Source organism: Brachionichthys hirsutus, chromosome 10 (genome assembly GCF_040956055.1).
Source record: "Brachionichthys hirsutus isolate HB-005 chromosome 10, CSIRO-AGI_Bhir_v1, whole genome shotgun sequence".
In the NCBI taxonomy this organism is placed as follows: Eukaryota; Metazoa; Chordata; class Actinopteri; order Lophiiformes; family Brachionichthyidae; genus Brachionichthys; species Brachionichthys hirsutus.
Window position 1 is genome coordinate 11,376,979 of NC_090906.1, and position 15,379 is coordinate 11,392,357.

General features: G+C 46.6%; 1 protein-coding gene across 1 annotated transcript in view; it reads left to right on the top strand.

Annotated features, from left to right (window-relative positions):
• Positions 1 to 1,070: 1,070 nt before the first annotated feature.
• The window catches only part of specc1 (sperm antigen with calponin homology and coiled-coil domains 1), a 29,309-nt gene continuing 15,000 nt past the window's right edge, over positions 1,071 to 15,379 (top strand). Inside the window, exons 1-6 of the mRNA XM_068744771.1 lie at positions 1,071 to 1,238; positions 1,335 to 1,470; positions 11,459 to 12,993; positions 13,629 to 13,836; positions 13,931 to 14,004; positions 14,485 to 14,660. Coding sequence (XP_068600872.1) covers positions 1,071 to 1,238; positions 1,335 to 1,470; positions 11,459 to 12,993; positions 13,629 to 13,836; positions 13,931 to 14,004; positions 14,485 to 14,660 — 2,297 coding nt within the window. The remainder of the gene's footprint in view (positions 1,239 to 1,334; positions 1,471 to 11,458; positions 12,994 to 13,628; positions 13,837 to 13,930; positions 14,005 to 14,484; positions 14,661 to 15,379) is intronic.

A 15,379-nucleotide genomic window follows, 5' to 3' on the forward strand; every position in this document is an offset into this window, starting at 1 on the left:
TCTCCGGAGAATCACACTATCTGCAGAGGAACGTGGCGAGGTCATTTCAAAGTCTGTCAATGGTCTAACTCTAAAGAACTTAGACGCAAACCAGACTTGAATTAAAATATGAGTTAAAGGAGGTTTTCAATTTTATGACTCGTGTTTCACAATTGCCTGATTTTATTCATTGCACAAAATGTTGCAGAGTCCCTTCATTTTTCAAAAAAGAAGATCTTATAATCCCCAAGGGCAGCATCCTCAATTGTGTTGCACTTCCTCGTCTACCCCAGAGTGAAGCAGAGTGTTGAGCTTCAGACTGAGTGGAAGTAAAAGTAATTTATCCCTCATAGTTGAGGCGTAACTGTAAATCCCTAGTACTGTATTCTTATTGCATTATTTGATGAGCTGCTCAGGATTAATATCTGGTCATTTCCAGCAAATGATCGAATCCAAATATTTTAGAGCAGATGGGAAGAAGCGGTCTTCGCTGACTGCTCGGGTGAGGGATAACTCATATGCTTTTTGAGCAGATGGGTGTCCCCATTACCAGGAAGGGTCATGTTACCCTCTGATCAATGAGTTAGCAAAGCTCTTTGCCAGTACTACACCCTCTTCTTAGTGACGTGCACTCTTTTTCTCATTTCCTGCAGCTACTCTTTGAGTGCATATTCCCCTCTGGAAAAGAAATGCACACCTTCAAATATCGTTCTGTTGTTTTAACTCGGAAGGACAGCTGTGGGTGCAGGAAAGGAAAGAGGCAGAATCTTAAGCTCTGGCCCAGAATTAATCATTTGTAATTTCTTTGTTAATATTATTATTTAATGACACGCTAAACCCAGTATTCAGTATCAGTCAGATGCTGCGCTCATAATCATGGAACTACTCTGATGACACGTGTTCCTGCTTTAGGGACGGCTGCAGTTAATCCCTCATCAGTTGAGCATGTACAGTATACAGATACAAATACTACATAAAGTTCTCCAACCATCACAGCTGAGAATCTGTTTTAGATCTGCTAACCAGCTTCTAGCTGCTCATTTATTTTCCCTCCCTGGAACTCTCCCAGGTTTGTTTACTGACGCCCAGCCATGATGAAGACGGGCCCCACTAAGGTGGGGCTGCCCAAGCCTGGACTCCAGGAACGGTCCAAGCAGGCCTCCTCGGTTCCCTCTTCCTCCTCTTCCTCCACCATCTCCTCAGCCATGAAGACGTCCAGATCCTCCAACATGCTGGCCTCAGAGCAGCGCCTCAGCAGAGTGAGTCGCAGTCTGCTTGAGGCCATCCCACTGCGGGGCACTGTTCTAACATCGTTAGACCCTTATTATTGTCTCTAACGATAGATGTGTTCCCAGCTGAAAAGAGCCAGCAGTGACGATGCTTTGACAAAGCCTGCACTGGGGGGCGCTGCCTCTGGATCCAGAATGAGGAAGACGGTGACCACTGGAGCCATCTCAGATCTCATTGAGGCCCGCCCTCGCAGCCTGTCAGGTAAAACCTCCCACTCTGAGGCGTCTCCCTGGATGTGAATTGTATTTGAGTTCAGAGATAGGTGTTGGAACCTCTCCGTTTTGACCACTAGAGGGGAGCAGCGCGTCACAGAAGCTGTCTGCTGGGTTACCGTTGTCCAGAGTTTATTCTGTTGAGCACTTTTTGCTTTAGGAGGAGCTGAGAAACTCTGGTCGACTGAGGCTCTTGGTTTTTAAAAGGGATTAGACCACGATAAGGTTTCCATGGATTGGACTCTAATTCATCAGTTTTTATAAAAAAAAAAATAATTCAAAGAGCTTTCATATTCAAGGATGAGAACAAATCCCTGTTTGTGCGAATATGAATTGGGTTTCATTTAGTACCTCTGGCCTTGTTTTCCTAGCATTGTTCTGTTTATCTAACCCAAGCCGAGTACCTTTTATTGGTCTTAAAGAAAGTATCTTAAAATTGGGACAGAGTTGTGATTTGGTTATTGCATCAGCGGAGGGAATTTATTTATACTTGGCTCATTTTGCATTCTGGCTGCTGATTTTAACGGGCTGCTTGCCATCACTGCATGAGCAACATCAGTCAAATGGAGTATCATTTTCTTCCTTAAATTATGTTCGCCTCTGTACGTTCACAGCAAACTCGATGTGTGCATCGAAGAAATATTGATGACATCATCTCATCAAAAATATTTCATCTGAAAAATCCTACTGAACTTCCAACACTAATATTTCATGCTGTACTCGGCTATCTGTAATACTCAACTGCATCTAATTGTAGAGCGGAGTCGGATCATTTGCTCAACGTGTTGTTCCCAGTGGCGAAACTGTATTTTTCCACACCTGGATGGGATTATGCTCAAGTACATGTCAGAACTCATGAAGACGGACAATGCCTGGATTTGCCAATCAGGTCTCAAAAATCAAGATAATCAACGAGTGGAAAATGAAATGTGGCATCTCCAGAAGACGATAGATTTTTTTTTTTGCTGTGCGTGCTCGCAGCAGCAGCAGCGCTCGCTATGATTGGATTACAGACTGGGCTGTTGACCTGCGGTATTTTTAGCTTATTGATGTTGAGATGAGTGTTTACATTTATTGATATGGAAGCGAAGATTCTGAGGTCAAACCTCTTCTGGAATGAAAAGCTTCGCTCGGTTTTTGAGACTTGGAGATGAGCGCATTAATCCTGAGATGTATCGTCGGGATTCTCTTGTTGATCATGTCGGCCATCGGCAACAGTTTTGTCTTTGCTTGGACTATTAGTCTGCCCACCGAACCCTTTTGATTAAATGTAGAAATGACTGCATGTTAAGGGTCTGCGTCTTTGGTTTTCTCATAATTGGGTCGTATGCCCCTGAGAAACTGAGCATACATGAGGGACGCTTGTTCTGCTAATCAGCGTTTTGAAGCTGCTGCGAGTTTGATCTGGGCCTTCAGTCCTGAAGCTGGTCGTCGGTGTCCTCTTTCCCAAGAGGAAATCAAACAATCATTGTAGGATTTGAACAGCACCATTGGCTACAGGGGGCCTGTGACTGACGATCTGGCCCCGCCCTCGCAGCGTGTCGTACGGTTAAGTTAAAAATCTCGTTTTTGCTAAGGGGAACTTGCTTCTGTCCCGTTTGGTGCTTGTCCAATTCTACCTGACGGCACGTCAGACACTGGGTTATAACCCGGCCTCTTCCAAATGATTTATTTAAAATAGCTCATCAATAATTCAGCGAAGCTTTCATTTTCAGAAGAGTGAACAGAAAAGAGACAGAATGAGATAGGACTGTCCTGCTCTATGAGTAACCAGCCTGCCAGTGGAGTCTGCACATAACTTTACAAATGGAAGTCTGTCTTCATCTCGAACGTCGATGTTTTCACATTGATTTTTAATATTTGTGTGAGAGAGAATTTGTAAGACTTGGGATTGGTATTGCCGGCCACCAGATGGACTAGGAGGACTTCCTATTGATCAGCTTCTATCATTTCCCGATTGTCATAGCTACCTGCCGTGGATGATGCAACTGTCGCTTCCCCTTTGTTAACAGTAAAGGATGAACGGGGAAGCTGTTGTGCGCTGGATCGTGATGGAGCCGGAGTGTTTGTGGGTTTTTACGCTGCACAACTCTGACTCCAGACCAGTAGCTTGTCGTCCCGACGGAACATTGTCCATCTGTGCTGCACTGATGGAGGGCAGGAGGAGAGAAAGGTGCAGTCCTTGATCTCATCTGTCAGATTAATGAATCAAACATGCTTGTGTCCGCCGAGACGCCTTGGCCTGCATAAGCACTCAGCCATGACAGACACGCACTGACATACATGTGCCATGATGGTGTACGTCTTTGTTTATCGTAATGTACAAAGGCTCTACGTCTGCTTACAACAGTATGTCTAATGTGTTGGGAATTCGCTTTGAATCCATGCGTCCGGGTTCAGCTCAGGTGTAAACGCACCTGGCCCCTTTTTGGGTTTGTTGACCGTTGAGTTTCTCTCTTGAGAAACTTGTGACCTGGAGAAGACGCAAGACGGGAGAGCGATGGCCTTGCCAGATCTTGAAAGGGGTGCCTGTTTGGCCCGTAGAGACGGACATCCTGCAGCGAGCAGAACATTCTTAGCTGGATTAGAGGCGTGTTTTGTTTACCAAGATATATGTGGCTGCTCCAGGATGAGGAGGGAGGAAAAGGTACCAGCAGGTGATCCAACATTCATGGAAGCAGGTACACACAGTTCAAAGAGACGAATATTCTGCCTGTCGTGGTCCATTTTGGTTGACAAATTGTGACAGGTCCTCCTTCCATCAGCTCGCGTTCTCCTAATGTGGCCTCTGCCATCATAAATATTTAACATGTGCAGAAACGACAGAGGGGGAAAGAAACAAGCCTTCCTTTCACTTGCTGCACACGACTCTATTGAAACCAGCGCCGCCCCCAATATTTACACGCATGTGTGCACAAACACATTTTATTGTTCTCTGCTGGGCGTGCTGTGAAGAGAATCATTGGCCGAGCCTTGGGATGGCGTCCTATCCCAGAGACCAGAGTCTTCCTTCCTCATTTCGGTGGACATTTACTGGAAAGTTAGTCGCTCCTGTTTCCTTTCCTCTTATTCAACCTTCTCTTTTTCTCTCTCGTATCAACTAATTGGTGAAAGTAAACTGTCTGGCAGGAGTGAGAGGAGGTGTGTAAATCTGTGTGCGTGGCCTGCGAAGCCACGCCCCCTCTGAGCTGATTCCAGTCATCACGGCGGTAATGAAGTGCGCACAACGCCGCCTGCCATAGTGACATCCTGTCACCATTCTGGTGGACACGCACTCTCGCACACATTCACGCACACACACACACACACACGGGACACGCAGCCTGCCTGCAGTCCAGGGAGGAGTGCAGAGGAGCAGAGACTAACAGCAGGAAAGATCGCGCTCGGCGCGGACGGCTCTGGTTGTGAGCGGCGAATAGAGCGCCAACAACCCTGACGCTCGCACACGGACACGCATCTGTCCCGCAGCCGCGGACTCTTCTGTCCGTCCGCCTCCGTGTGGAGAGAGGGAGTCGCAGATTCGACCAAGATGGGGAACCAGGCGGGGAGACTGGAGGAAACGGAGTCAGGTCTGCTTCTGTTGTGCTGCGGTTTCCCTCAGCATCACTTACGGCTCTTTGTCTGTCTGTCTCTGCTCATGTGAAAGGCAAACGCATGCTTCTTGCTAAAGACAATAAATACGAGCTAATCCTCTGTCATGTCAGGTCTGAGTGCGTCTCTGACATGACGATGCGCTGAGTAATGAGTACTGACTCGGAGTGAAATGCCCTGCAGAGAGAGACGCCGGTTAGACATTTGTTGCCTTGCGCTCTTATTTGTGTGAGCACATTCAGACTTTTCACGTGTGTAGTTGCAGAGCTGGTATGCTACGAGTCTGTGTCCAGTCAGTACAGGTCTGTGTGGGTTTGTGTGTGCGTGGGTCTACGCACCTGTGTGCGGACATTGGGATCTGGGCGAGGGGAAAGTGCTGAATGAGATTTTCCTGACAGTAAGCATGAGGGAACTTGCCAGAGGAGATGGTATCGTCTGTCTCACGCTCACATCTCGCCACTGCCCCGAGCTCTCCGCACCTCAGTCAGGCTTTCAAAGTCCGTCTGAAATATTCTTAACGTCAACTTCGCGCTCACTGAAGGACGGCTTCACTTTTCCATGTCGTTGCAACCCCGGATTTTCTTTAACAAATCCACCATTCGCATTTTAATACATGATTATTAGCCTCTTTCCTTTTTGCTCATATATATATATTATACATTCGTCATATCATCATCCTGTTTTTATCTGGACATGCACACACACACACACACACACACGCAATGCAGTGGAGTGTTTTATCAGTCGTGGGTGTAAAGCTACTTCCTTTCATAGCAGTAGCTGGTGCTGCTTGGAGATAGAACACAGAAGGCTCCGATTGGGAAGTACCGGTACTGTCATGGTAGCAAGCTGCTGCATGCTGGAGAAGATTAGCTCCCAGTTTCTCCCCCAGTTTGTGCCGTTACACTCGCACAGTCCGCAATACACACTGAGTGCGTTATTATCACACAAAACAAAACGTGTGTTTAGTCCATAAGCAGGAACAAAGGAGGCTACTATTATGTATTTGATCTGGATAAATATTCCGTTTACTGAAGCAGAATGTTAGCTCAGCCAGTGAAAGAATGCCATCGCAGTCCCACCACACAATAAATCACGTTTCAGTCTGGTCGCGAGTTAAACTCTGAATGGCGGAGAGCTGCGTGAGCCGACCCAAACCTCCGATACGAAGCGGCGACGTCAGCGCTACTGTTCATGAATTGGCTTCTTTAAATCCACTCTCTCTTTTATCAGAAGAGCTTCAGCAGTAAATGAGAACTGATCATGATAAGGCCTGACTTTCATCCGTTGCATAAGTAATTAGCACCTTTAATGGGGTGTTTAAGCCTCGCATTGAAGCAGAGGTCATTTGTTCGTTTGCTCTAAAGCGGCGCAGTAAAGAGTGGAGTCTGTGTTCTCCATGGCCAGCTGACGTTTGTCAGATTGTGGACTTGGAAAAGCAACAGTTCTGGTGATTGCAGAAGGGATAGAAATGTGGGAATGGGAGGAACTCATTCAGATTTGATTGATGGTGCTATCTCTGAGGTGGCAGACTAAGGAGTGAGCTGTCTGCCGCGGCGATAAGGGGGCTGTTATCAGAACCAAATTACACCGAGGACTACTTCACCGAGCCTTCCTGTCTCCCAAAAGGCTCGCTGGAAGGGTGGCCGAGACCAGAGGACACAGTCAACGTGTTGATGAATTATCAGTAAGAGCACAATAACGCCCGGCCGGGTCTATATTCAGACGGTCGATCCATTTGGGTTGAGAATAAAAGGAAATGATATAAAACATGTTTAAGCACTGGTGTATAATAGGTTGCTGGGACCTTCACATGATCCAAAAGGGGAAGTGTTGCATGCTTGTGGTTTCTCCAGCAGTCTGATCAGGATGCTTGAAGGTTGCTGTCAAGAAGGGAATGCAGCAGTTGGTTATGTTGACATTGGATCACACATTTTTATTTCCTGTTGATTACATTAGCTGATAACGTCAACTTGGATATAAAATATAACATTTCTCAAATTTCAACATCATACTGTAATTGCATAAGTTAATACTGATTTAATAATATTTTGGAGTAGCCTAATTCCCCTTGCATGATGTGAGTGAGCGACAAGAAAAAAAAAAGTGTGGAATCGTGTTCTGTTGTTCCATCACGACGGTGGCGCAGTGGTCGGGAAGGTTGTCCTATGCTTGAGGGGTTGGTGGTTCGATCCCCTGCTCAGGCACATGTGTACGCTGTCGTTGTGTCCTTAGGCAAGACACTTCACCCACGTTGCCCGGGTGCAGAAGCAGACTACAGTTGAAGTGTAACTGCTGTAAACCAATTCTACCTTCGGGTAAAAATAAAGTAACCTTGCCTTATGTGACTGCTCATTGATGAAGAGCCGGGATTTGACTCGAGGAAGCAGGTTTGTCCAACGTGTGATAGCTGGGACATGTGAGGAAGTTACATCAGTCATACTTTCCAGTGACAGTGAGCTATTGGCACAGTAAACACACTGGCCATACGCTACCACAGTGCTTTCTGTTTGCAGAGAGAGGTGCGTGTGTGTGTGTGTGCGTGTGCGTGTGCGTGTGCATGTTTAAAAAGCTCATTTGTGGGCCTGGAAATAACAAGCTGGACATCAAAATGTGTGTAAAATGACTTTCCACTGAGCTCATTAATAATTCATGAGACTACAGCTCATAATACACACATTAGTTTGAGCCCCTAGAAACACCTGAGATGGGGTTATTATTGCATGTTCAATGCCAACCGGCTCTGATATTTCTCTGTCATCAGCTGACTGTTATGCACTTCCTGTGGATGGAGGTCCTGCTGTCTGTTATCCAACACCAGTTTTGAATAGGAGCAGACGGAAGGACTGTGCTATAAACGTACAGTTTGAGTTTAATTTTATGATATCGTATCCATGTAACTAAAAACGTTGCCAGCTCCATAGTACCTTGGTTGCTCAAAAAATGCTGTGATGCAGTCGTAACTCTCTGACCAATCAGCGGTCTGCAATTCTTTTCACATCAACGTGGAATCGCTGTTGTTGTCGAGCGCTTCCCTTTTGTCTCTCCAGTTCGAGGAAAGGAATGCAATCCCAGTGTCTGACTGGGAGCTGGCTGTTGACCTGGTCGATGCCCTGCCAGTTGGACGACAGGAAGGCCAGATATCCAAACTGTATTATTTGTTTCTCGTGTCCACTTCCACCTGACTGAGAAACTGCATGCCAGATTTCCTGGACCTACAACGGGAATTTCCCATTCTAGGTTTGTTTGTGATGGTAACGAAGCCGGCGCCTCATCTTAGGTGGCAACACTCTGATAGTCGACCACCTGCGGTCGTTCATTCTTCATCGGCTCATCACCCATGACCCTCCTCTTCACTAAACTGAGGAGTCCCTTCACATTGCTTACTACGCACACGCCCCTCTTGGCATGTGGTCAGACTGGCTTTGGTTAACTGGCTGGCGTTGGATCATGTCCAACCCCGGAGATCCTGCTAAGAGCTTATCTTCATTAAAAAAGAAAGACGCCAGCAAAGTCTGTTACTGTGATCAAGGAGCCGACTTATCATTAGATAACTCATAGTTCCTAGTTTTGGAATTCAGATTTATTTTTTTTAGTTCAGATTTGAAATTGATTTTTTTTTTTTAAACCTAAATCTGAAAAAATAAATGCTGCAACTGAAAGAAATGAGACCTCAGATATGAAAAAAAGCATGAAAGTTTAAAAAAAATAATGTATTCAAAATAATTCCAGAATCAATTCAAAATTATATTTGACCTGAAAAGTTTACCTAAAATTATTGTAATTTTGAAATGTGTGCGAGTTAATGTGCGAGTTTAAGTAACGTACCATAGGTTGGGAAATAGTGTCAGTGCCCTGCTAGAGTCTGTCCTGCCTTCCCCTGACCTCCTCAGCGAATTTAAGAGGGATCTAATCTCAGCTATTGGTCTCCTGGCAGAGACGGGCCTTTCGTTGGCTCTGTGTTCGCTCACTTGCCTGAGTCGACCACAGCGAGTACAAATTGAAATACTTCACGATATGTTGCTGCTGTGTTGACCTTGGAAACAACTGGGATAGTATTAATGTCCACTGTCAGCATGAACACATATTAGCTTTATAAAACACTGTTATTTCTGTTCTAAGTAACCAAATGTTGGAATTACATATTTATAATCCTTCTCTGTGGGTGTCTGTTGCTTCATACATGTATAAATACAATATAATCATGGTGTCCAGGAGTTCCCTCCAGAGAGGCGGAATACAAATGTGAGGACTGCTCTAGATGGAATATGTAGCGTTAAAGAGGCTTCGTGTGGATTTCAGAGTTTCTCCGACTATCGGACTCCATTCCGTTGTCCTTTTAAGTTTCTTTTGGATCGCGTTGTCGCGCACACGTTGACTCCTGGCATCGAGACTTGTGTCATTTCTCTGTCCACATTAAGCAGCTGTGGTGATGTCACGGTTAAAGAGGTGGGCGATCTAAAGATGAGTGAGTTCATATGCTCAGTCTGGGTTCTATTCACCAAGAGCAAGAGGAAAACAGAATATGAACGAACAGCGAATGAAAGGCTTTCCCACTCCTGTATTGATCATATTCACATTGGGCTCTTCACTCTCACCGACAAGGAGCGATTGTCTCTCTCTTTATTACCGCCTATGATGGACCTAAGACAACTGGCCATGAAGTAGATGTTTGTCCAGCCCTGAATGGACAATGTCCATATTGGTGCATAGTAAATATTCATTTATGCCAGACTGTTGATTTAAGCTTAACGCCTTTAATGTGACTGGGCATAATGCAGCAGTGCTTTCTGTCAGGGATGTGAATGTAGATCAGAGTCAATGCTGGTCTGTCCGGTAGCAGATGCATCTGGATTTGCTTGTGTAAATTTAAATAATAGCTCTCCCTCAACCCAAACACGTTATGGTTTTTATACTGAAGGGCTGATCTCGCCGATATTATTTACAATTTACAGCATCAAGTGTAATTCTGGCATTCTTCAAGTACACCGTCCTTTAAAGTCAACAATTTGAAGTTACAACAAATTGGATGTAATAAATATATTCCTAATTTTCTCTTTGAATTTTTCTTACGGTTTTACCCGTCTCCTGAAGGCACCTCCATCCTTCAACCACAGCAGCAGCAGCACCCTCAGGGAATTGTAAACGTTTGTGTGCCCCAGAAATTCTTCTTCCCAATTTCGGCAGGCGTTGCTATTTCTTTTCCATTAATTTTTCCCCCCACAAAGGGGATAGTCTATGCAAAGTGCCTACTAATGGCTGAGTGCTTAAAGGACCCACAGGGGCGTAGGATTTACATTCCAAGCGAGTGCATTTGTTTATGGATTTTGGGTGTGTCGTCAGCATGAGAATGTGCTCGGCGTGTCTCTGCACACAGAATGACTGTCTGCTCTCTCTGGGTTTGATGGTGGCGATAGAAAAAGGCCCGTCTTTGTCCAGTCACTGCTTCAGCCGCTTTGTGCCAGCGCTCCACGTGCAGAGGGACCTTTGTCATCCTTTGAAACAAGAGCCCCCTTGTATCCGTATCGCTGCCAATGACCTGAAAACAATCCATAAAGCTTTTTCAGGCGACATCCTGCTCACGCCCGATATCTGTAAATACTCTTCGTATCTGAGAACGAGCTGGAAAGAGCTCGTACCGGTGACCCACGCTGACACGCTTTGAAACGCCACGGTTAAGCTCTGCCCCAGCAATGACGTAGCAGCTAGACTGTGCCTGGCAGATGCTCCGTTGTCCAAACAGAGCACAGTGTGTGAAGCAGCATCATGAAACTGCTGAATAATACAAGTGTCTGAATGTGGCCCGCTGACCTTTCAGTTAGCATTCTTAACATCAGTGATGTTAGCGTGTCGGTGTGCTGATTGGATTAGTCTGTCTCTTCACTGTCACAGAAGAGTTTTGTATTTGAAATTTGAGTTGATAATTTAATTTCCTGATTGGCGACTGGGATATGGGTTGAGTTGCTGTCCCCAAATGTAGTCCAAGTAGATATTGTTGTTAATTTGAACCATCTGACTGTTCATATTCTCAAATTAACCCAACATGTGATGTGATAATGATGCAGTGTTTTTGCCTGATAGTGCTGCAGTACTTGCTTTTTATTTAACTATAGATTAATAATAACGTTATTAGTAATATTTCTACTCATTAAAGGTATTTCAAGAGTGCAAATTAAAAAGGAAATTAATAGTTTCATAGCTTTGAATTTATGATAAAGGAGTCAGTCTGTCTGTGTCCAAACAAGTGTTTGTTCGGCTTAAAAAGAGAAATGGAAAAACTCTTTCCACACATTGTCTTCAGAACAATAGCTCTGTGGACAGACTCCAGTGGATGGTGATTCTATCTCTTTGAAACTGGATCTTCCTTTGTCTGGTCTTTAATGCAGGTGCACAAGCAATGAAGAAGTCTGGCATCCCAGCGCTGAGAGAAATCCCTTCTGCCATAGCACGAGATCGCATTTCTCTCCGGGACCAGCTTAGGAGCAATTCTACTAAGAGGATGGTTTCTAGTGCCAGCACTTCTAGCCTCTCTACTCTGTCCAAGCAGACACGCGGTTCAACCAAGTCCCGCGGCGAAGCAGAGGGCCAGGAAAAGGGGCTTCTCGAGTGCCAGGTCAAAGAACTGCTGGCTGAGGCCAAGGCCAAAGACTTGGAGATCAGCAATCTTAAGGTGGAGCTGCAGCGTTGCAGAAGTAAAGCCTCCGCCTATTCCTCGAAGCCGTCGCCCAACTCAGTTTCATATCAAGAGCCTGCTGCAGATCACGAGCAGGGACAGGTAATGGAGGCCCTCTCGCTGGTTGCAGAGCTAAGGGAAAAGAACGGGAAGTTTCAGAGGGAGCTGGCAGCGCTCAGGGAGGAGAACCAGGTGCTGAAGGAAAAGCTTCTCCGCTTGGAGACCTCTCCTGTCTCTAGCCCCTCCAAGCCTTTAGTGAATGTCCTGCCCTTAGACTCCAACCCCTCAGCTCCACAACAGGACAGCATTTTTATTGGCATCCCTCTCAAAACCTCCGTCTCCTCCAGCTCTGACATCAACAAGGACTCCCTGTCGCCTGACTTCTCTGAGTTTGAGAAGGTCCCGTCACGTTCGGAGTCCACGGGCAGCGGCGTCAGCAGGGAAGCCGTCACAGTGGCGCCAACGAGCAGTGCAGCAGGGCAGGATATGTCAGTGCGGAGTCTGACTGAACAGATTCACAAAATGGAGGAGAGCCACCACAGCACGGCTGAGGAGCTGCAGGCGACTCTGCAGGAGCTGGCCGACCAGCAACAAATGGTCCAGGAGCTGACAGCTGAGAACGAGCGTCTGGCTGAGGACAAACGCCTCCTTCAGACTTCACTTCAGCAGCAACGAGAGCGTCTGGAGATGCTGGGACAGAAGAACGAGGCGTTGGCTCGTCGACTGCAGGAGCAAGTCCAAGCTCAGGCCCAGAGGGAGGAGGAGCTGGGCAGCCGAGGGCCCCGGCTGGCTGAACGGGAGCAGAGGTACGCGGAACTGGTTGAGAGCTCGCGCTTTGAACGAGAGAAGCTCGTGGATATCCAGCAGCAGCTAGCAGGCAGCTTGAGAGCTCTAGAAGAAGAGCACCAGGGGGCCCAGGGTCAGGTGGGCCGCCTGAAAGACGAGATGGACAGGCTGCAGGCCTGCCTGGACAGGGAGCTGGAAGCCGGGGCTCGGGCGGCTCAGGACGCCCAGGAGCAGAGGGCGACAGCTGACTGCCTGAGACTGGAAAACAGTCGGCTGAAGGCACAGGCGGACACGGAGAAGCAGACCGTGGGTGAGCTGAAGGCCATGCAGAGTGCATCTGACAGCACGGAGGAGCACGACTTACTGAAAGCAGCTCATGCTGAGAAGGACGGACGGGAGCTGAGGCAGGAGCTGCTCCAGGCCGAGGCTGAGACGGAGCGTACCAGAGCTGCCCTATCCAAGGTAGGAGTGGTACAAGCTCAGCTAGAGGTCTCATGCAACATCATCATCTGTTAGAGGCAAATGGTGTCGGCCCTACAGAACTACCTCGTGCTCTTATTTTAGTTCTGAGTTCTGCATTCCAGTGTCATTCCTCAGGATAGCAGCAATCGTCATGGTACCCCGACTGTCCTCATTCACACTGTGGCCAAACGTTCAGTGTCACACACAGATAAGTTATTATAGAGAGAACAGTGCATTGCGTAGCCGTAGACACACACATATAACTAATGTATTAACACTTACCCCCCTTTACCCTTTATTAAATTGTATTATTACTCATACAGGAGTTTGTTAGTTTGTTTTCATTTGAGCAAAGACACATGACTCAGTGGATCACATTTTACTCGGCAGATTCCCGTCACACACTGCTTGCTTTGTTCAAGCAGCCTTCATGGGCATGGAAATCAACATATTAGTCTCGACCCCATCCAGATCAAATGGCATCTTTGCACTGCAAAAATGTCTGGAAGATATTATAAATGATCCTGCATTGAGCCAGAGGTGGCGATTACTATCACACAAAACACAGCATCTTTGTTTTAGCACGTCTCTGTAAAAGGGGCGCCATACTCACACGAATGTGGATCCATACACAGGCAGAGGCCAAATGTCAGCAGGTCCAGGAGTGGGCCGAGAGGAGGGAGCAGGAGCTCAGCGGCCAGGTGACTTCCCTCGAGGAGCTCAGGATCCAAGCTGAGAACCAGCTGAAGGAACTGAAGGAGACCATCTTTGAACTGGAGGATCAGGTGGAGCAGCAGAGGGCCGTTAACTGCCACACCAAGCAAGCAGTCCTGGACCTGGAGAGTATGTTTGATCTGCTGTGGACTTCAAAATCAAGCTGTTCTGTTAATGTGAACTCTACAATCAGTTCTCAAAAACATTGACTCTCTCACTGCAGATCTCGTCAAAAAGCTGGAAGAGCAAAAAGCTGAAGCGGAGCGACAACTGAAATCCTTCAGTAGACAGATGAAGGTAAGAAATCTTCATCACCTGGGAATTAAACATCATAAGCTGAAGTGTATTCGCCATTGTCAGTGAAAGGATTCACAAACTAGGAATGTAACTTAAAATGGCAACAGCAACAAATAATAAAATGCAAAACTTTCGGATTTCTGCATTCTTACAAAGTTTCTGTGCTTTCCTGTAAGACAGAGCGATCTGCTTGCTGTGCTGTGAGGGGATGGAGGAGGAAGCCTGACTTTCAGGGCGGCACCACTTTTCCTGCTTATACTAGAAATGTTTTACCAGCGTAGTTCATATTGAGACAGACGTAAATTGTTTGTGTGCGACTTCATTTTCAGATTGTATTTATCGGTTGTGCTACTGCACAAACAAACAAAATGAATGCAACAATTCATCAGCAACAAACAGCATGCTAACCTCAGTTAGGCGCATTTGGCTTGACATGAAGCGCAGAGGTTGCTGCATATATCGTTATGTTTGTGTGTCTAGGACGACAAAGAGGAGTGGCGTCGCTTCCAGGCGGACCTCCAGACCGCGGTGGTGGTAGCCAACGACATCAAGGTGGAGGCCCAACAGGAGCTGCGTGCGCTCAGGAGGCAGCTGCAGGAGGAGCAGGGCCGCAGTGCTAAGCTTTGCACAGACCTTGAGGCCCTGCAGGGAGTCAGGTACCGTCTCCTCCATACTCCTCTTCTTCAGCTCCCTCCCGCCTCCACATGTTGGCGCTGCAGTTCTTTTTTCTGAACACGGTGTTTATATGAGATTCCTGCCAGTCTAGCCTCACTGGCATCCTGTGTTTTATACATATTACCATTAAAACGTTTTCCACGGTGTATTTACTGTAAACATTTAGTCCCACAGAATAAATTGTTGGAGTTTCAGTTTCTTTCCCGCTGTGCATTCTCCTCCTTTAAGCTGCTGCCCTCTCTTTCCCCCTCCTCCTCTCCGACCATTCGCCTGTATAACAATCGAAACCTCCACAATAAACAGCAGAATATTGATTAGGAGAGATTAATGCCATATGAGAACGCGCACAGCACTGCAGATCTGCTCTACACTCAGATTTATGGCCTGAAGCCACTACAACTCGCTCCTTCCTGCACCTTCCAGTGAAAATCTTCCAATATAATGTAACACACCTCTAAGATTGGCCTGATTGCACTGTGGCCATTCAATAATGCGATTGATGTGTGTACTGTAAGTGTGTTTGAGCTTGCGAAGGACATGTGGTGGTGTGTCTGACAGTCCCCTCATCCTAACGCTGTGTGTGCAGGCATAGTGTAATCCTGCAAGCAGGCAAATCATCTGGAATTCATTTCGGTTTATGCAGCACTTGTGAATTTAGTTCTTTAAACTGCTGGCTTTAGACTAAATCAGCAAACTTTTC